The sequence below is a fragment of the Girardinichthys multiradiatus genome, chromosome 9, assembly GCF_021462225.1.
Source record: "Girardinichthys multiradiatus isolate DD_20200921_A chromosome 9, DD_fGirMul_XY1, whole genome shotgun sequence".
Taxonomy (NCBI): Eukaryota; Metazoa; Chordata; class Actinopteri; order Cyprinodontiformes; family Goodeidae; genus Girardinichthys; species Girardinichthys multiradiatus.
In genome coordinates this window covers 5,161,580-5,182,238 of record NC_061802.1, presented here as the reverse complement: position 1 = coordinate 5,182,238, position 20,659 = coordinate 5,161,580, and the positions used below count along the sequence as shown (strand labels likewise).

At 40.7% G+C, this 20,659-nt stretch overlaps 1 protein-coding gene across 1 annotated transcript in view; it reads right to left on the bottom strand.

The window, feature by feature from the left end:
- Positions 1-5,926: 5,926 nt before the first annotated feature.
- Positions 5,927-20,659, bottom strand: part of atp11b (ATPase phospholipid transporting 11B (putative)) — a 49,284-nt gene continuing 34,551 nt past the window's right edge. Inside the window, exons 29-30 of the mRNA XM_047374230.1 lie at positions 13,002-13,165; positions 5,927-8,139 (exon numbers count right to left, since the gene is read on the bottom strand). Of these exons, the coding sequence (XP_047230186.1) occupies positions 8,058-8,139; positions 13,002-13,165 (246 nt within the window). The 3' untranslated portion in view covers positions 5,927-8,057. The remainder of the gene's footprint in view (positions 8,140-13,001; positions 13,166-20,659) is intronic.

Sequence of the window (20,659 nt, the reverse complement as noted above, 5' to 3'; positions counted from 1 at the left end):
GTTTTGGATAAAAAGAGGTAAGTAATCAAATAAAACTGAGAAAGGCTTTTCAGAAAAGCTCTGTAAAGTTAAAATTCTTCGCCATAATTCAAATTGTGGGCCCCTTTATTTTATTTACTTTTTTTAAATACAAATTAAGATTTTTTTTTTGTTGCTCCTGTAATAACTGGTTTACCACCAGCAGGTCCTGGGGAAAAATACTTCATGAACTTGGGTGCAAGAATTAATAAATAATGATTGTTTCATATGCTCTCCAGATACATGTCACCAATATGCAGGCTTTGGTCTTGTTTCTATAATTATTACTTAAATATGTTGTAAATTACTAGTTTTAAATGTTAAATTACCTTTAGCCTAATTTAATATACTGTTTTCAATGCAGCCTTCATTTTGAATTTTGTAGCAATATTTCCATTTCTGAAACAGGATGTCACTAAGAATTTAAAATGAAAATCAATTTGAATTTGAATTTGGCCATAATTTTCTGAGTTCACCAAGTAGTCCTGTTCTAGTCTTTACATGTCTGGGAAAAGGATTCATATCCCAGTTTCCCTGAAACTATTTTCTGTTCTGTTTCATTGCACAAATTTCTGACTTTTATTAAAATTTTGTGATGGACCAACACTAAGTAGTAAAAAACTAATCTGAAAGGTGTTCCTTTCAGCTCCCCTGAACCAATTTGTCTCTGCTGTATTTCTCGTGTTCAGCTTAGCTCACCTAGAAGCTGAAGTTTTTCATCTTTTTTTTGTTGTTGTGCAGAATAGCTCAAGCTCAGTAAAACTGAATGGAGACTGTGGGTGAACAGCATCGTTTTAGTCTGGACTTTGACTAGGCCATTCTAACATCTCTTTGCTTTGATCATTGTTCTAACTGTATCTTGAGGCCAATGTCCTGCTGGACCTCTGCGCTAATGTCAAGTTGTTTTTTTGCAGCCTCTAAAAGGCTCTATTCATTACGCCATCCACTAACCAGTGCCTAAGCATCCCCACAGCATGATGCTGCCACCACCAGGTCTCAGGGAATTGTGTGTGTTCATGGTGATGTGCAGTCTTGGTTTTACTCCATACATATCAGAAAGTTTGATCATGGTCTCATCCAACTCCATGTTAATTGCGTCCCCTACAGGGATTGCAGCAAACTGAACCTCTTATGGCCTTCTCTCTACCATGGCTCTCTTCTCGCTGTTCTGTATGGATCAGATTTGTGGAGTTCATGACTAAAGGTTGTTCTGTCAACAGTTTCTCTCACCCGAGCTGTGAATCTCTGCAACTCCTTCAGAGTTACAATGCTCTCCCTGCCCGACTTGTCAGTTTAGGTTTGTGGTGTCCAAATCCATTCCTCGAGGGCCAGTGTCCTACACGTTTAGATGGTTACCTGGGTCAGTACACCTGACTAAAACAAATGGGACATTAGCAGGCTGCTGCAGAACATGAGGACATGTTAAGGAGCCAATTTCCTGCTGTGTTGGAAGGAGGACAAATCTAAAACACACAGGATTCAAGCCATTGAGAACTGGAGTGGGATACCCCTGGTTTCGGTGGATGGCAAAGTCTTGGTAGGTTTGCAGTTGTGCCATACTCTGTTCTCAGATGGATTAATCAGAGGTCTATGAGATGTTCTTCCATGATTCTTTTATAACCCAACCCTGCTTGAAACTCGTCCACGTTATGCTGTTTGTTCACCAAGGAGCTGAACATGCTCTTAGTTTTCTGTTAGTTTATATAAAGAAAATGTGATCATGAGCTAAATAGTTTATGATTAGAGTTTATCAGTAACATATGGCTCCTAATCAGTTATTGTTGATAATCTGCTACAAACTGTCACTTCTAACATGAAAGCGCCCAAAGCTGCAGCATTATTTGGATTTATCTGGCAGCTAAAAATAGCCCACCTCTTCTATCACACCCCTGGTAAGTCTGTGCTTTCCTCATGTCAGCCGGTCAAATTAAAAACTCCAGGGATGATTTTCATAAAAATTTATTTTGTTTAGTAAATACGACTTTTAGCTCCAACGAGGGGAGCAGACACAGCATCAGATATGAGTTAACAGAAGAGACGAGCAAAGATCCATTCTGCTGACAAGTCATCATGCTGCTTAGAACTGATGGCTTTGACGTTTTCATTTATCCTGATGATTTAATTAAGGCAACCTTCATTTGGTTGGACTTTTAAAATGCATTTCTGTTCTGTTTGTTTTCAACCATAAAGTTCAAACTTCCCAAAACAAAGGCTTGATTTTATGAAATGTACAGTACAGACCAAAAGTTTGGACACACCTTCTCATTCAAAGAGTTTTCTTTATTTTCATGACTATGAATATTGTAGCTTCACACTGAAGGCATCAAAACTATGAATTAACACATGTGGAATTATATACTGAACAAAAAAGTGTGAAACAACTTAAAATATGTCTTATATTCTAGGTTCTTCAAAGTAGCCACCTTTTGCTTTGATTACTGCTCCTCACACTCTTGGCATTCTGTTGATGAGCTTCAAGAGGTTGTCACCTGAAATGGTTTTCCAACAGTCTTGAAGGAGTTCCCAGAGATGCTTAGCACTTGTTGGCCCTTTTGCCTTTACTCTGCGGTCCAGCTCACCCCAAACTATCTCGATTGGGTTCAGGTCCGGTGACTGTGGAGGCCAGGTCATCTGGCGCAGCACCCCATCACTCTCCTTCTTGGTCAAATAGCCCTTACACAGCCTGGAGGTGTGTTTGGGGTCATTGTCCTGTTGAAAAATAAATGATGGTCCAACTAAACGCAAACCGGATGGAATAGCATGCCGCTGCAAGATGCTGTGGTAGCCATGCTGGTTCAGTATGTCTTCAATTTTGAATAAATCCCCAACAGTGTCACCAGCAAAGCACCCCCACACCATCACACCTCCTCCTCCATGCTTCACGGTGGGAACCAGGCATGTAGACTCCATCCGTTCACCTCTTCTGCGCCGCACAAAGACACGTTGGTTGGAACCAAAGATCTCAAACTTGGACTCATCAGACCAAAGCACAGATTTCCACTGGTCTAATGTCCATTCCTTGTGTTCTTTAGCCCAAACAAGTCTCTTCTGCTTGTTGCCTGTCCTCAGCAGTGGTTTCCTAGCAGCTATTTTACCATGAAGGCCTGATTCACACAGTCTCCTCTTAACAGTTGTTCTAGAGATGTGTCTGCTGCTAGAACTCTGTGTGGCATTGACCTGTTCTCTAATATGAGCTGCTGTTAACCTGCGATTTCTGAGTCTGGTAACTCAGATGAACTTATTGTCCGCAGCAGAGGTGACTCTTGGTCTTCCTTTCCTGGGGCGGTCCTCATGTTTCTTTGTAGCGCTTGATGGTTTTTGCGACGGCACTTGGGGACACTTTCAACGTTTTCCCAATTGTTCGGACCGACTGACCTTCATTTCTTAAAGTAATGATGGCCACTCGTTTGTCTTTACTACGCTGCTTTTTTCTTGCCATAATACAAATTCTAACAGTCTATTCAGTAGGACTATCAGCTGTGTACTGTATCCCCCACCTGTACAACACAACTGATGGTCCAAACCCCATTTATAAGGCTTGAAATCCCACTTATTAAACCTGACAGGGCACACCTGTGAAGTGAAAACCATTTCAGGTGACTACCTCTTGAAGCTCATCAACAGAATGCCAAGAGTGTGTGGAGCAGTAATCAAAGCAAAAGGTGACTACTTTGAAGAACCTAGAATATAAGACATATTTTCAGTTGTTTCACACTTTTTTGTTCAGTATATAATTCCACACGTGTTAATTCATAGTTTTGATGCCTTCAGTGTGAAGATACAATATTCAGTCATGAAAATAAAGAAAACTCTTTGAATGAGAAGGTGTGTCCAAACTTTTGGTCTGCACCGTATATCTAAATTAAATCAAAGATAGGCCGAGGGTAAGGTCAGCAGCTGATATTTGTACAAATGAAGGATCGGGTTCACAGCGTGGACACCAGCGACCTTTCAAGTCTGACGGCAGGGGAACCTATGGACAGATGCTCACAGATGTGAGGCCATGATGATGTGTTTTATTCAGGTATCTAGTTAATCCTGGATGTGCTTCTGATGGATGATTAGGGGTCGAGGCGTCATGAAATATTAAACCACAACCTGAATTACGCGGCTGAGTAATCTCCTGCTTCCATTTAAATAATAAAGAAAATCCCCCAGAGGGGGGTCTTATCTGAACCGAGCTCAGATGGATCTGGTTTTCACACCTGTTTTCATGGAAAAAAGGGTGAAAAGATCACTAAAGTGTCACCTGAGAGTCACTTGTCTCTACATAGATTTTCAATATTTAAAGAACTATTTTCTGTATTAATCAGTGAATTTGGGGAACCAAAATGATCCAATTCAATTATCAGTGAAGATATATTTATTTTTAACGGTTTTCTTTGGTCAACAGGTCAGTACACATTGACCACAAGGGGGCAGTAGATCTGCAGTAGGATGTTAAGTTCTGTCTGCTCTGGCCTCATCCACCATCTCCTGTAATCGTCATGCAGAAAATCAGTGATGTCCCAGATCCCTCCTCATCTGGTGATGGTTCTACAGTCCTGATGGATACGGTGCTCATATTTCTCCAGATGATGACGGAGTTGTGAGAACTGATCCTGGGTTATAAACTGCTGGGATGAAATGCCCACAAAGGGAGAGATCTGTGTGAGCTGAGGAAACATTTTGAAGGGAACATCATCCACCTCTGTTCACTATTACAGCTAAAAGCAGCAGCACTTGTTTGAAAATGTAAAGGACAGGCAGGTTCACACTTTCTTGAAACTCAGTTGGTTTGATTCAGACTTTTTATCTTTCTCAGGCAGCTAAAGCTGCAACAGCAAAAGAAAGGTAGATGGATTTCTGTTTACCTCATTAAAGAATGAACAAAAGAAATGATCACTGATCTCTTTCATCATTCATATGCAAATATTGTGATAAGAGGGAAACCAACCGTCTACACAGAACTGTTGCAAACAAGGAATGAGGAACAGGACCTGCTCTGTCTGACAAAAGATGCCTCTGAGTTGCATGATGGAAACTGTAGATTTTAGTATTTCAAATATAAAATTACATCTTAAACTGAGCCATCAAATGTTTTTTAAAGTTCAATAAGCAGACGTCAAATCAATGCAGCAAAAGCTAAAGGTCCTGATTTTAAAACTCCTAAAAAATTAGACAGTTAGTTGGAATCAAACAGTGACATTCTTATAGATGCATTATGGATTGTGTTTAATGTGTTATATTGTTTCCCAGAAAGAAAAATGTCACATTGTCACATGTAAGCATTGATGGAAAGTGGAAGGAAAAAGTGTGGTAGGGAAAAAAATGCACAAGCAACATGGCCTCTAACTTCTCCGTATTTTTTGGGGCTGGGCTTCACAATCCTCCTAAGGTTGCATTTCTCTATGTAGCTAGAGCATCTTTTCCTTCCTCACAACTTTCCCTTAATGTGCTTGGATGGAACATTCAGAACTAGTAGCTTCTTTAGCAAATTACGTTATGTGGCTTAACCCTCCAAAAGGGCACTGACTGCTGGACAGCTGTCTTTACCATGACTGTTAGGGCCAAACTATAACACATCTGTAATAAAATCCTCTTTTAATGGTTGTGGGTAACATTGAAGCTTTCTGAGATGCACCTGTATACCGTATTTTAACCACAGAGTGTATTTACCTGTGTGCCGTTACCCATGTGGCATCTACATCTGCCTCGAGCAGATCAGACTCTAAGCTGCATCATCATGAATGGATAACACACTGGACTCTGCAGACTGTGAACCTCAAGAATGCTGGAGTTGATCCTGCATCCATAGGATTTTTAACTGTCTAACATGTATAACCAGTTAGATTTGTATTATTTCCAGCTGTGCTGTGTCTGAAATATAAAAACAACAATAAGCAAAGCAGCGAAGTGAACGAGAGGGTTAATAGTAGCCATTTTTATTTCCATTATGCAGTCTGTGGTCCAAATTTGGTCATGTTTACCTTAATACCCATGATGCAACTCAGTCTCAGCTGGCTCTGTTAGGTAAATATTCTCAAGTCCAGAATTAATCAGAAAAATACTTCCAGGAGACGTCGCAGAACTGCTTTCCACGACAAACATGAAACAACTGAAAAGTTTATTTTAACAGCATCAACTTGTCTTTTTCCAAAAATAAGAATGAAGTCCATCCTGGTAGATCAGCGAGTATGAGGTCGGCTGGTTAAAAGATCATTTGAGTAGACTCTTTAGAGAAACAGTGGGATAATTATTCTAACTGGACATTTACCTTTAAACTCCATGAACCAATGATGCAATACATTTATAAGCAAGAAAACAGAAAAGAAATTACGGCTATAATAAATACACACTTCCACTATCAGTTGCACCTGCTTGAGTATCTTACAGAAAATAAACAAGAATATCCAAGGAACTAACAGACAGGAAGATGACGTATTCAGTCCTGAGCTGCTGAGGAACATTTTTAACCAAGCAACCGATGATTCCTGTAACTTCATGTAGTCCCCGGATGTGCTGAGGTGTGTCCAGTTTAAAACGATTGTCTTGATGGGAATCTCCACTACACTTCAGTCAGCAACCTTGAGGAAGCATTAAAGAGTGTGACCTGCAGGAGGCATATGGCCACTGATGCTACTTCAACACATACACACACATACACACACACGGACGGACAGCTGAAACGTATGCGGTGAAAAGAATGGAACAGCAAAAACATGACTCGAATGACTTCCTGAAAGGTGATAATGACTTTTTAAAGCAATGACAGCCAAGATGTGACGTTGTGATTTGTGCAAACCTTCTGCTTTTCTTTTCTGCTAAAAGTATTTTCTGAACATGAAAACATTCTTCTGTCTACTTTAATGAGCACCAGCCCTGACTTCCAAAAGCTCTTCACCCTTATGCCTAATTTAGTCCAACAGAAATAAAACTGAAGCATTGCTCAGGCACCAGATAGTTATTGTGTGTATATTTTTCTGCCTTGTACCTTTAAAATCACCCCTCCTCACTGTGGTTCTAATGCTGAGAGGTTTTTGGTTGTCAGGCTGCTGGAGAAAAGGCATTTTTAGGGAACAAGAGGCTCCAACAGCTTTTATTTGCAGTTGCATCACTAAATAGTCAGTAATATATTCTCCTCTTCTAAATGTATGGCTTTTTTGATGTCTGGCCTCTTTCAGAGCAACGCGCTGGGGAGACAGAGGCCCGAACAGCGAGACGGGAAAGTAGCACGAACAAATAACTCTACCTAACAATATTAGCTTCTGTACAATCAGGCACAAAAATAAACACTTAAACTCCAGCCTTGATCCTCTGGTCTTTGGTACCACTGTAGAGTTTAAGTTCGAGGTTCAGCTCAGAGAGCACGGCGGGTCATAGCAGAACCTCTGGATGCTACACGACGTGTTTTCGTCTGAACAGGAATATAAGGTGCAGCAGTGGATCAGTCAGCTCAGAGACTCCTGGAAGCGACGGGATCTTCAGTTCCAGCCTGTTTGGCTTTTCTAAGCTTTCCCAGTCCTAAGCTTTAAACTGTACTCATGACTGACTCCAGCATCTGACATCTACATTTGTAGAAAAAATATAACTGGAACAGAGAAAGTTGGCTAAGATTCAGAGAAAAAAAACCAACAAAAAACCAAATCTCAGTCAGAGGAACCAATGAAGAGTTTTCAGATCATTTTACAGGACTCGCAGTCTTGGAATCTGATATTTCCTGCTCATGTGCTGATCGTATCTTCCAACATGAAGCGCTACGGCTGCAGAGACAGCAAATTAGGCAGACCCGTTTCATTTCCTCTGATGCTTGTCTCAGCCTTTCTAAAAGTGATGAACCCAGGGACACAAGAGGTTATGGATGTAAAACCGACTGCAGCTCAGAGCCGAGTCCCTTTGGCGCTGTGTCCCATTCGTAGTTGCTTCCTGCTAAGGATGCACTGACTTTATTCATAAAATGTTACCAGGGGTTCGGGGTCAGGGGAGTGATTATGACTCGAGGCTGAGTGGCGGCGCGCTCTTCCACCGGATGTGTGTTTGAAAGATGGTGGCCATGGGAGTCAACAGCGGCTGGCCTCGATGGGAGACAGAGTCAGGATGCTGCGATCATTGGAGTAGAGGTTCTCTGTGTCGCTCCAAGACCTGAAAACAGCAGTGACTGAAGGTTAGGAGGCAGGCGCAGTGTGTCAGAGAGTGAGTGTGTGTGTGTGTGTGTGTGTGTGTGTGTGTTGGAGGGCTGGGGAACAGGAGAGCTGAACTGTCAGTAGCTAGAAACATTTAAAAAAGGTGATCCCAATAAATCAGGCTGGAGGAAGCAGAGAAGATGGAAGGATGGATGAGTGAGGAGTTAGTGATGAATGGATGAGTTAGTGATGAGCACCAAAAGTCTCTCCTCATTAACTATGAGAACCATTAACAACCATTAAGTGTTACCAGTTTGTGAATGACCTAGGCTGAATCCCATTTGACCGGCTGCTCCTGATCAGTTATAGTACCCTGAAGTAAAGGCGCTATAAGACTATAGGATTCAGCCTAAAAGTCTTCTCCTGATACTGTTATGTATCTGCGACACCCGTCATTACGATCTGCCTCTAAACTGCTCTCTGAGAACTTGAGATGAGACTTAAGGTCACTAAACACATGAACATAAAAAGACAGAGAAACTCGTGATTAACAAGCATCTTTTTATCCAGTCTAACACACAAACATCTAAAACATTACTTAGCTTCAAAATATTTCCATCCTAACTACAGAAATGTGAATTTCACTGGTCCTCGAACCTGCATCAAACAATTCATGCATATTGAACAAAAATGATAAAAGGCACAGTCCATTTCTGGTAACAGCTTAGCAAACTGGCAGATCTAAAAGTTTCAAACAGTAGCTTCATTGTGGCTGCTACACCTGATCTTCACATGACTGCAGGTGTGAGTCCAGCTTTTACACAATGAAACTGTTTATTGCTTGAAGACATTAGCAATCAGAAGCTGTCTTACACTTCTTGAATATGTTGTGCATCTTCAACGGTTTCTTTTAAAATATCTAAACCTGAAAGGTTCTCATGACCTTTTCTTTCAAACATCTCTGGAATGAAGACAACCGTTTTAAGACCTGGAAAAAAACAGAAGAACAAGGCCACCCAGGGACTTTAAATAGGCCTATGACTCAAATGGTGAATTGACCGGAGGCGCACTCACATGCCACATCACTAGCTCAGTTCATCTGACAGAGTGAGGGAAGAAAAAAAATATCTGCGCTCTAAAACCATCTCTGCACTTCAGGTTAAGACGGCACTCAAAAAGCTTTAGGGAACCGAGAAGAGAAGAGAAGAGAAGAGAAGAGAAGAGAAGAGAAGAAAAGAGAAGAGAAGAAAAGAGGCATATTTCTGACAAGGTCAAACTCACAGCAGGACATTAACAGCACATGAATAATTCATCTAGGAGATTAATTCAGACGTTGGACACAAAAGGAGAAAAACACACAACATAAATATAATTAGGTGCATTGTACACAAAATACCAAAGGCAGCCGCAGCCCCCATGCAACAAGATGGTCGGAGTGTTCTTGTTTTGTAGTTCCTGTCAAATGTGAGTAGTTTTTGTTAGTCACCTCTTTTACAGAAGGGGAACTCTGCTTAGCTTGGACACCAGGAAATATAAAACAAGCGCACCCTCAATGTTGGCCTCTTCTCAGAAGCATGTTATAAGGCTTCAGGATCCAACAGAAAAAGATTAGTAGATACAGGTTAGTAGCAGAAAACCTAACAAAGAAAGGCTCACCAGAACTACACTTCCCAGCAGCCCCTCTGATGCACTCTCTGTTTATGTGTGGAACGTTTTGGTAAAGTTTAACATATGGAGCCACATGGAACCGATCCACGCTAGCATTCACTGTATGTTGGCTATTAACTTGACATCCGTGCATGCCAGCTATGATTCAGCTGAGGCAGGCATTCAACACTGCAGCAGGCAAAGGCAAGCAGTCAACTACAACTGGGCTTGCAATAAATATTGAATAAATACTTTTTGTATAATCTAAGTTGTAAATATTCTTGCTACACGGTCTGTTCGGTTGTGACGCATAGAATACAGGAGTGGGTGCGCACCCTCTTCTCTCCGATGGCAGTATCCTAGCATTAAGGCCAAATGTGGGTGGATTCGCGCTACTAGTTCAGGTCCTTGAAGTGATCCATTGCTTTTCCTCAAACTGCAAAGATGACAGTAGCTGAAGGAAGGTTTTTGGTTTGCAGACAGTGTATGGAGTTGAGTGAGGAGAGACTAAGAGATGCAGAGGGATAAAATAACCGCAGATTCGTCCCCAGTTCTATTTACTGATTACAGTATTTCCATTTATAGTAAAAAGCCTAGCGCTGCATTTTATGTTACATCTGCCGTTTTTTCTTAAATCCAGTGGGAGGGTACAAATTGGTTGTTATTTGTCACTTGGAGGAAACCAATTAGTTGCTTCGTGCCAAGGTCAGAAAACAAATCAATCATGCCCACAGGAGGCAATTCATCTAAATTGAACCATCATTTAATGGGAAAATCCCACCCTGAAGGCCTGTGCTTATTTGAACTGACCCTGACACCCTCACAGTTACATGTGAGAAATAATTATAAGCACAAATAGGGAAACATTTAGCCCATTTTGAATTTATAACGACCAACGATGTTCAACTTAAAATATTGTGAATATACGTGTGCTGTAACATAGTCCTCCTACAGAGAGTCTTCAGGAGTAGAGACGCACCAATCAGAATAAAGTGGTCAATCTCTGGTCTTCAGTTTTTGTAGGGCTTTTATTATTTTTTCTGAATAAAACGGTTCTTAAAAAAACTGCAACAAAAGCAGCATTCAAAATACTTTTTTCACCCTCCTGCTGTGAGCAGTCAATGTCACACTGCTGTGTAAGAGCACAGACACTAGAACAGGGTTTGACAGATATTTTAAAACAAATCAAATAATGAATAAACCGTCTTTAACGTCTTGTACTCGGCTAACATTACTGAAACCGTAGTTTTTGAGTGTACTTCCTTAAGAATGTAGATTCTTGCCTTAACTTTGTATCTTTTCTGTACTCAGTCGAGCCTTCCTGTTATCTACTTTATGTTCTGCTCTCTCTCACAGCCTGAATGAGGAGGGTGCTTCAGTAAAATGAGGCCGTTTACACGACAATAATCCACTGAAAATGAGATTTGTTTCTCATCTACTTGACAATTTAATTACAATCTTTGTACATACAGCACCCGTAGTACTGGTTGGCAGCCTTTATGTCCCACGTGTGCATTAATATCTGCTGATTTAATTCATACTGCACATGAGTCAGGGCTTTACCACACAGGGACAGGACCTTTTTTAAACTTTTACACTTTGGAACTGGTTTTCAAATTGTGCTGCTTTGAGAGAAACTGCTCAGTTGTCATGTAGAAGAACAGTAGAATCGCAACAAGACTTTTACGTTTTCACTAAAAAACGTTGCTGTATTTTTGATTTTCTGACCAATTGGGCTATAAAACTGACCTTCCGGTCAACAGTTTCATGCATCCCGAGTTCGGAGGCCATGAAGGAAAGACTGCACTCCTCATTTTCACTGCAAGCTCTTTCCCTTTACAAATGTACACATTCTTAAACAGAACAACTAATTTGGCAACAAAAGACAAGAATGTAAAATCTTCATTATTGATCTAATCAATAACTGGTGTCCTGAGACATTTTGAGAAGTATCGACAGCTCAGCAGAAAGGGCTGATCATGTCATCTAATCAATGACCCCACGGAGTCACTGGGACTCAGGTAAAGACACGATAACAGAAAGTGCAAAGTGGGCAGACCTGCTAACTGTGAACTCAGCTTACAGTAAGACCCAGCAAAAATCTTTCAGAGTAACACTTCAAACATTTATTATTCTTTATATAAATCAACTGGACCTGCAGCACTGAGGGATCCGCCCCAACTCAAAGCTACATTACTGCAGTGAATGGGCATCATGCTATGTTACTACTGGATAATGAGGGTCATTCCTAAGTATCATTTAGGGCTCCAAAATGCTATGGTGCCCAGTAAAGCTGTGTGAAATAACAATAAAAAGAGTCTACTTCCTACTGCTTTTTTGTAGCTAAATATTGAATGTGTATATGTGTCAGTAAGCATTTAATATTGGATAATTTATGACTATACCTGCCAACCATTATCTGGAATCATTGCAAAAAGAGGTTCTGCTACGGATACAGCGTTGGCCAAAACCAACCAGCTATTTTAATGAAGTAGTAATGTTGTCTGTTAAAGTGCATAACAAACTACAGAATTTTCCCTACAAAACCCACTCCCCATCTGGACATCAAACCTTGATTTTAAGGAAGAATTATAGAAGAACGGGAGACAATCAGGACAGACAACACAACAGATCATAGCACATGGTAAGGACAGAGATATGGCGAATACATTTGCAGCAGGTATGGGTTTTACAGACAAGACAGGGCGCAGCTGAACATGTAACATCAGAGAAACAGTGAACTGCACTTCATAAAAATACTGTAACCCAAATTCTCCCAGGTTCAGCAGACAAAACACCAACTGTCCCACACCACGTTGACAACACAACCATCGTACTCTAAGAGGTAACCAGAAATATTTGGTTTCAATGCCTTTCTGACTGCACACTCCATTTGGATGAGGCTAAGCAGATCTGTGTGTGGTTAATCATGCCTTAACACCCTGGAAATAAAAAGCTCATAATAGAAGAAGTACAGAAGTGGATTGATCCACTCATCTTCAGCCTCCAACTCTTTTGGGTGTTATTATACACCCTAAAACCAGCCTCTAAAACCATCTGAAACTCTGCTTCCACACAGCTCTGTGTTTTACCTGCTACAAACCTGAGCAGGAAGAGACTTGCAGTCGAATCACAGGCTAAAACATTCAGAATTGCAGCCCCAAATCAAAAGATGGTAAGGGTTCATCTGGTTTTATTATTATAGTTTCTTGTCGATGTTGCAGTCCTCCCCACCTGTTGCTGCGGCTGGATGTGTGGCAATTGTTGACGCTGGCCTTGCATTGTCCCATCATTTGCTCCAGGAGGCAGGCCAGGCGGGAACAGCCGCTTTGCCCATGCTGGTAGCAGCACAGGGACTCCACACAGCTGAGGGCCTGCGCCTGGGGGGCTGATAGAGACTAGAGGAGAACAAAGATGGTGTGAGGGTAGAAAAAGCAAGAGATTGTTATTAGAGTAGATATGTGAAAAATCAGAAGCATGGGTTAGTAAAATATCAGTAAAACGATCAGAGGAAAATGTAGCAGAAGGTGGATTAAAAAAACAAGAAAAGAACAGAAATTCAAACAAATAGATTCAGTTGGACGGCCTTATCATCCCATCACTGGTCAATAGGAGATGATAAACTGCATGCTGTCTCAATGACGATGAATTACAGGGAATACACACATCAACATGCAACAAAGGGGACCAGAATACATGAACAAACTGTTACACCTGGAAAACAAACACATCCCAAAAAACAAAAAACCTTAACGATCAAAGTGTTGCATCAAAAATCATTGAGAGATTATTTAATAGGATTTTTAGTGACCCTCTTTCAGCAACTCTTTATTATTCAATAACGTCAAATCGTTGATAAGTCAATGAATAAATTGTTTAGAATACCACACATTAAGAATGAAGAATGGATAAATTTAACAAACGTTTCTATAATATTAACCTTAATGATTTCTCCAATGTTGGAGAAAACAGATGTTTCCGTTTCTTATACTACACAGCTGCATCTCAATGAATGACAATATCCATTCAAAAGTGGATTTGAGTAATTAATTTCAAAAAGAGAAACTCATATGTAGATTTATTACACAGAGAGTGACACATTTCAAGCGTTTATTTCTGCTAACCTTAACGACTATGGATTCCAGCTAATAGTGTCCAGATGTGGCCAAAACCACCATGGGGAAGACTGCTGACCTGACAGTTGTAGTTGTCTCCACGAGTAGAGAAAGCCGCAAAAGGTCATTGCTGAAGAAGCTGGGTGTTTACAGTGTGCTTTATACTAGCATATTGTTGGAAAGTTGAGTGAAGGGAAGAAGTGCGATAAAAATGTTGTACAAGCAACAGGGATAATAGCAGCCTCCAAACAATTGTGAAGCTAAGCCCATTCAAGAGTTTTAAGAGGTTCACAAGGTGTGGACCGCAGCTGAAGTCGGTGCTTCAAAAGCCACAACTTCCAGATGTATCCATGACATGGGCTCCACCTGTCAAACTCTAAAGTTAAGCCCCTCCTGAACCATGATGGTCTGAAGCATCTCACCTGGGCTAACGAGAGATGGAACGCACTGCTGCTCAGAAGTCATCTTTTCAGATTAATAGAATTTGTTTATTTCATTTGGAGTCAGGCACTGCCAGAAGTACCTACAGTGTACCTGCTTAAATTACAATGGTCTCACTGTGCTTTACTGGCCATGGAACTGGCCTGACCTAAACCCAGTGAAGAATCAATAGGGGTAATTGTCAAGAGGAAGATGAGAGACATCGGAGCCAACAATGCAGACAAGCTGACTGGCAATATTAAAGCAACCCGGGCTTTTCAACACCTCAGCAGAACCACATAGGCTAACTACCTCCAAGGAAAGCTGCATAGATGCAGTAATTTATGTAAGAAAATACCTGATCAGGTATTCAGTGCATGCAATGCACATCACAGGGACACCGCTTTCAGAAGGCCTACATTTCTGTATTGATGAATATGTTAGTCTTTAACTTCAAAATAACTGAATATATGGTTCTAATTAACTGTATGCTGTAGTCATCAAGATAAACAGATATGAATGTCAGAAATATCAATGTATATATATGTGTGTGTGTGTGTGTGTGTGTAATTAATGAACTTAATAAAGGAGTTGTACTCTCTGAGCTGAACTACTGTAATAAAGAAAGTTTTCAATGACATTCTAATTGACAGAGATGTACCTGTAGATAGATTATAGTGGAGATCCTCTAAAACTGTAAACATTTTTATGTTAGGCAGTTATATTTGTAATGGATCCCTCAGCATCTAACCCACATCCTTCAGAATCAATTTCCCATGAAACAAGGTCGGCTGATCAGATTAACAGGCAACAGGAGGAGCTACAGGCCCATATTGGACATAACTCCATGTTCTGTACGAAACAGATTTTGTAACTAATCAGATTTATCAGTGCTAGTGATGCATGGGTAAATATATCTAAAAAGAGCTGCTGCCCAGTAACACCTGGGATCAGATGGTTCCTCTGATCTGAGTCAGCACCCCAGAGACAGTGTGTGATGTAGGAGGAGGTAAAGCTAGGATTAGAGAGAGAAAGAAAAAGGAGTGGTGTGTGGTGTGTGTGTGTAGTGGGCAATTTTTGGGTTAAACTGTAGAGCAAAACTGTATTTGCTAAAGTTGCAATAGCATTTGTTATTTAATGGAAACATCGCAACTGTGAAATTGCCTTTTTGTTTTTCCGACATTAGCAGACTATTGGTGCATATTTGTAATGGAAAAGCAGCTACTGTTGGCATCAAACCAAACTTTTGCCTGCTCTTGGCAACAAAACACAAACATATCAAAATCCATATGAATTATTCTCTAAAAATCAAGAGCCTTTAGGGGGAGATATATGGCTAGCCTCTATAGTGGCACGTTCCTTTTGTCATGCATATAACAAGGTTATTACAAGGCTCACTCATTTGATTTATATTCCCTCCAAACAACTGAGATGAAGCAAAAGATGCCGCAATACATGTTAAATTCTAGTGGAACATTACAAAATCATGTATCACAATAAATGCCAATCGTGTTCTTTTTCTGGCTGTATCGCCCAGCCCTACTCTGAACTATGAAAAAAAGACAAATATTCTAAGAAACAAAATGCCCTCAAAGTTAAATCATAAAGGGATGTTATAAGGAACAAACAAACTGCAAGCAAATGATGATATTTCAATGGGTCTGGCAGTTTCAGATGGCTGAATGAGAACACAACCAAGACAACGAAGCTGGCATGCCAACAGCATTCTCTCTGTCTTAAACCCATACCTGATCGATAACAGTGAGGGGTGAATTGAGACCAGGTTAGGGAAAGTCGAGTACAATCATGGTGGGGCATGTGTGGGCAGTGTCAGCCACAGCTGGGCTTAGGAGCATGAGATCATTCATAGAGGGGAAGGGAAGGGTGGTGTTAATCATGAGTAATTACAACAGAATGCAACTATTCATACACAAACAGACACAGACCATCAGACAGACATTTCTACACAACAATGAAAAAAAATTAAATATAGCAGTGCGGGACTAACTGCGATACAAAGCCATGGGAGAATGATCGAGGCGCAGGCTATAAGCAAACACTTGGGCCTGTGCAGATTACTGCAGCTGTGAGGTAGTGCACTGAGTTGGTTGGACCTCAGTTCAAAACAGGGCAGTAACAGTACAATGGGGACAATGGGAGAGTGCAATACAAATTAGGGTACTACCTAGGGGAGCATGGGTCTGGGCCGGGGGCAGCAGGGGGAGGATAAGCAGCTAGCAGGTGCCAATTGTCCTCCCCTGGGCTCCGCTGGGCTTTAACAGGGTCATATTCTGGGCCGACTGAACCCTCACCCTGCTCCATCTGAAGGACACAAGATGCTTACAGTCAACCCCGCTGGCTTACCTGTCAGTCAACCGGGTAGACTGCATGCAGGCCAGAGACACATACCAACGTAACCAAACTGCAAACAAAATATCCATGTTCGTCATTTAGTCCTCTGTACAATCTTTATTTACTAAGACAAACTGACCAATTAGGTGATATCCACCGTACCTTGATTGCTTTTTAAACCCTTTAGAATCAGTTCACTGTGTTAAAATGTCTTGGAACAGAAGATATCTTGCAATAAACTGATATTTGTAGTTTTAAGATTCAATAAAAGACTAAATAACTGAATACAGTGGATACATCTTCTTTGCTGCCTATTAAGCAACTAACAAATTATTCAATAAGCAGCAAAACTGTTCATCAGTCTGGGCAGCAGTTTAGGTGGCCAACTAATCAGGAAAAGAAATTTGGGTCTTGAAGCTCTTTGCAACTGACCCCTGCAAACACAGCAACTGAATAGGGAGCAGTTTATTTCACAAAGCAGGTAAGCTTATTTGAGCAGACTGGCTGTAGGTTATGTAGACTTAGAGGTAGCTAGAAAATTAAGCAACCGATGAGCCGAATGAAGCTTTAGGCATGACAGATTTCTCATGAGAAGAGGGGATACAGCAAAACCTATGAGGATCTGAGCCAATTAACCTGCTGCCGAATTCGTCAGAGCTACGACAGCCCATGAGGGCCTTCTAGGTTATGTTGTCACTTTTATCTTCTAAAGTAAGAGAAAAAGCTGAATCATAGTGCAAAGACATGCACAGTAGCCTCTTAATTAATCAAATATATTTCTATAAAAAAATGTAAAAATACACTTTCTTCAACAAGAGCTCATGCTACTCTGGGCATTTCTCTGTTAGCCTGCAAGACGGTGCAATATTTATGCCATTGTTCTAAAGATACCCACAATAACAGCAATCTGTCATTCTAAAAGTAGTTTCATGCTGCTTTTTAGGTCAACCCAAACAAAGTTGCTCATGCAGCTTGAGTGACCAATCAGCTCAGACGTGTGGTTCTGGCCAAACCATGCGGGTGGACTACTCTGAGGTAAAGAGGCCATCTCAGAACCAGAAATCAGTCCGGAGACTAGTGGCTGAACAAACATGAAGAGGATGCACCAACGCAAAGATTGCCATGTGTGCTTCATGTCTCACTGTTAAAACTGAGAGGCATGCCAGGTGGGAGGTCAGATCACAAAGCACATCCTAATGTAGGGAACCAAAGTTACAGTTCAGGGTTTAAGTACCATGAACCCAAATGAGGCCCACATTTTCATAGTTTCAGGAGACTAGAATCAATTTACGGTAAAGTCAGTTGGGGTTTCCATAGAAACAAAAACTAATTCATCCACTCATTCTCACATGCATTTGCTCATGCAGTGGGTGGGTTGAGCCATGACAGGACCATGCTGTGGGGAGAAAGTCTCAAGACACATTTGTGTCAGCCTTTTTTCCAGGGTGCAATGCATGCAAAAGCTAAAACTCTCATTCTTCTGCATGACCTCAACCTCATTGATATTTTCCTGACCCCAGCTACAGAGAATGCTGATTGGCTTGTTGAGAGCATGCTGTCACAGACACAATAACTTTTCCAACACAGCACGAAACTCTGAAGCACAGCTGGTATAGAAAACGCTCGAGGACGAGGGATGCTGACACTAATGAATGAACATGTATAGGAGCACTTATTCTGCAAAGCAACGTTTCTTTCTGAAATAAATGACAATGTAAAATGATATCTTTTAGATTAATTACGATTTTCTAAAGTCAACTAATTACTAAAATACTAAAAGCAAAGTTAGCATGCTTATTTTCAGATAAAAATAGAAAGAAAGGCATTTTTCGTCACTCTGAAACAGCCACTGAAAGGTACCAATTAAAGCTCCAATCATCCGACTCAGGGTTTTAAGTCTTATAAGAATTAAAAGCTTTGCTTAAATATCTAATTAGTGTTTCATTTCTAATAATAATAATACAAATTTATTTTAACTAAACAAGATGCAGTCAATCATTTAAATAACATCTTTAATAATAGAAATATTGCATTTGCATGAAGTGCTCCTGTAGTTGTTTTTAAGTCCATGAATGAATTTATTTGAAATGTATGAAGTCCACAGCTTAACGGCTCTCAAATCTACCTAATTTTGCCCAGCTGGCTCTTTGCTCTGGACAAAGGCTGCAGAGCGATGAAGTCATCACCTATGACCACTCGGTTGGAATACATCTACACCAGGAGAGCACAAACAAAGGGTGAGATGAAGAACACACAGACACAGAGAGGTTAGAAATCAAGCTCTTTCTCTCACACACTGACCCTTTTAAAAACACACAACTCGCACCTATGTTCACACTCACTGAAAACAAACAGGATGGAGACTGAAACAGAAACTACAAAGAGCACACAGGACTGGAAAGGTTGGTTCATTTTCTTCCTGAGAAACAAGCTAAGAATCAAAGTAAGAACTAAGACATAAATCATCTCCAGATGGTCAAATTGATCAAGTAAGAGCAGAGGTGACACTGTGGGCTTTCCTTACGATCAGAGGGAAGTCATGTGGAGCAAACATGAACAGAAGCAGGTTACGCATGACCGTGACGGCAAAAACTTAAACAAACCACAGATCACTTTCCTGGCAGTCTAGGTATTGGGTTTCCGTCACATGGTTTACTTCTTACTTCCAGGCTTGTCCCATAAATCGGAAATTATAGTTTTTAATTTTATACTACACGTAGGAATATAGACTGCTCACAAAAAGTTAGGGTTACTCTGCTTTCTGGTGACATTTTAAGATGACCCTAAAGTGCATTATGATCTTTACAGGTGAACCTAATGTGATGTTCCTAAAACCTTTGAATGCACATGTCTGACTGTTCAAAGTTTCAGTACTTTTTGCACAAATGTCTGTTCTCTAAAAAGCAGCTTAACAGCAAAATTCACAACATGTGTTTGATCCATGAATCGACCCATACATTTCCTGGTTCTATCAGAATTAATATTTCAACAGTCCTCCTCATCCTGCTGTTCACATTTTGACATCATGAGACCAAGATGACAACTAACAATTTATCAACATTCCACTGTACACACATTTAAAGAGGTGACAGGCGACCAAGTCTCACATCAGGTCATTAAAAACCGTTTACATCCGCGTGGTCTGCGTGCTAGAAGACCTGCAAGGGTACCTGACCACACCACCAGGCACAGGCATCATCTTCTTGCATGGGTCAGGGATCATTTACACTGGATGAGGGATCAGTGGGTCACAGAGCAGAACGGCCCAACACTTTAAGAATGGTACAGCAACAAGCCCAATATACCTGAGTAACATTTTTAATCTAGTCATTGTTCCCCTACATGAACAACACAGGCCTAATTTCCTCTTCGTGGATGACAATGCTCCAGGTCGTCAAGGTCGCATCATTAGGGAACGGCTGCTGGAGACTCGGGTATCTCCAATAGAGTGTTCTGCACTTTCTCCAGACCAGAATCCCATAGAAAACCAATAGAATCAGCTGAGTCTCCGTCTAGAGGCTCGTAACTCTGTACCACAGAACTTCTATGACCTCTTCAAGAAGAGAGGGATGCTATTCCTCAGCAGACAATAAGTCAACACGTGAACAGCAGGAGACGTTGTTGTCAAGCTGTAATTGATGCTGAAGGGCACGAGATACGTTCCCGAGACATTTTTCTTGTGATATAACCATCCGTGTTGTTGGCTTCTGTTTCCATAGATTGTTTGAGAGAAGGAAATCTCCATCGCATTCTTCCACTTAATTGCCCTACCTTCATGCTATAGTATCACTGTAATGGGAACTTTTAACATTTTCCATAAGTTTCAACCTGACTTTTTGTGAGTAGTGTATATTATATGTTAACGTATATATCTAACACTGCCAATAGAAGACCGTTTAATGCCTGCAAAGTGTTTTTTTTTCTTTGTGGGGAAATTTCAATGATATTTAATGAGATTTAGTTTGAGCCTGTTGCTGCAAACCATTTATTAAAACATCTGACTGT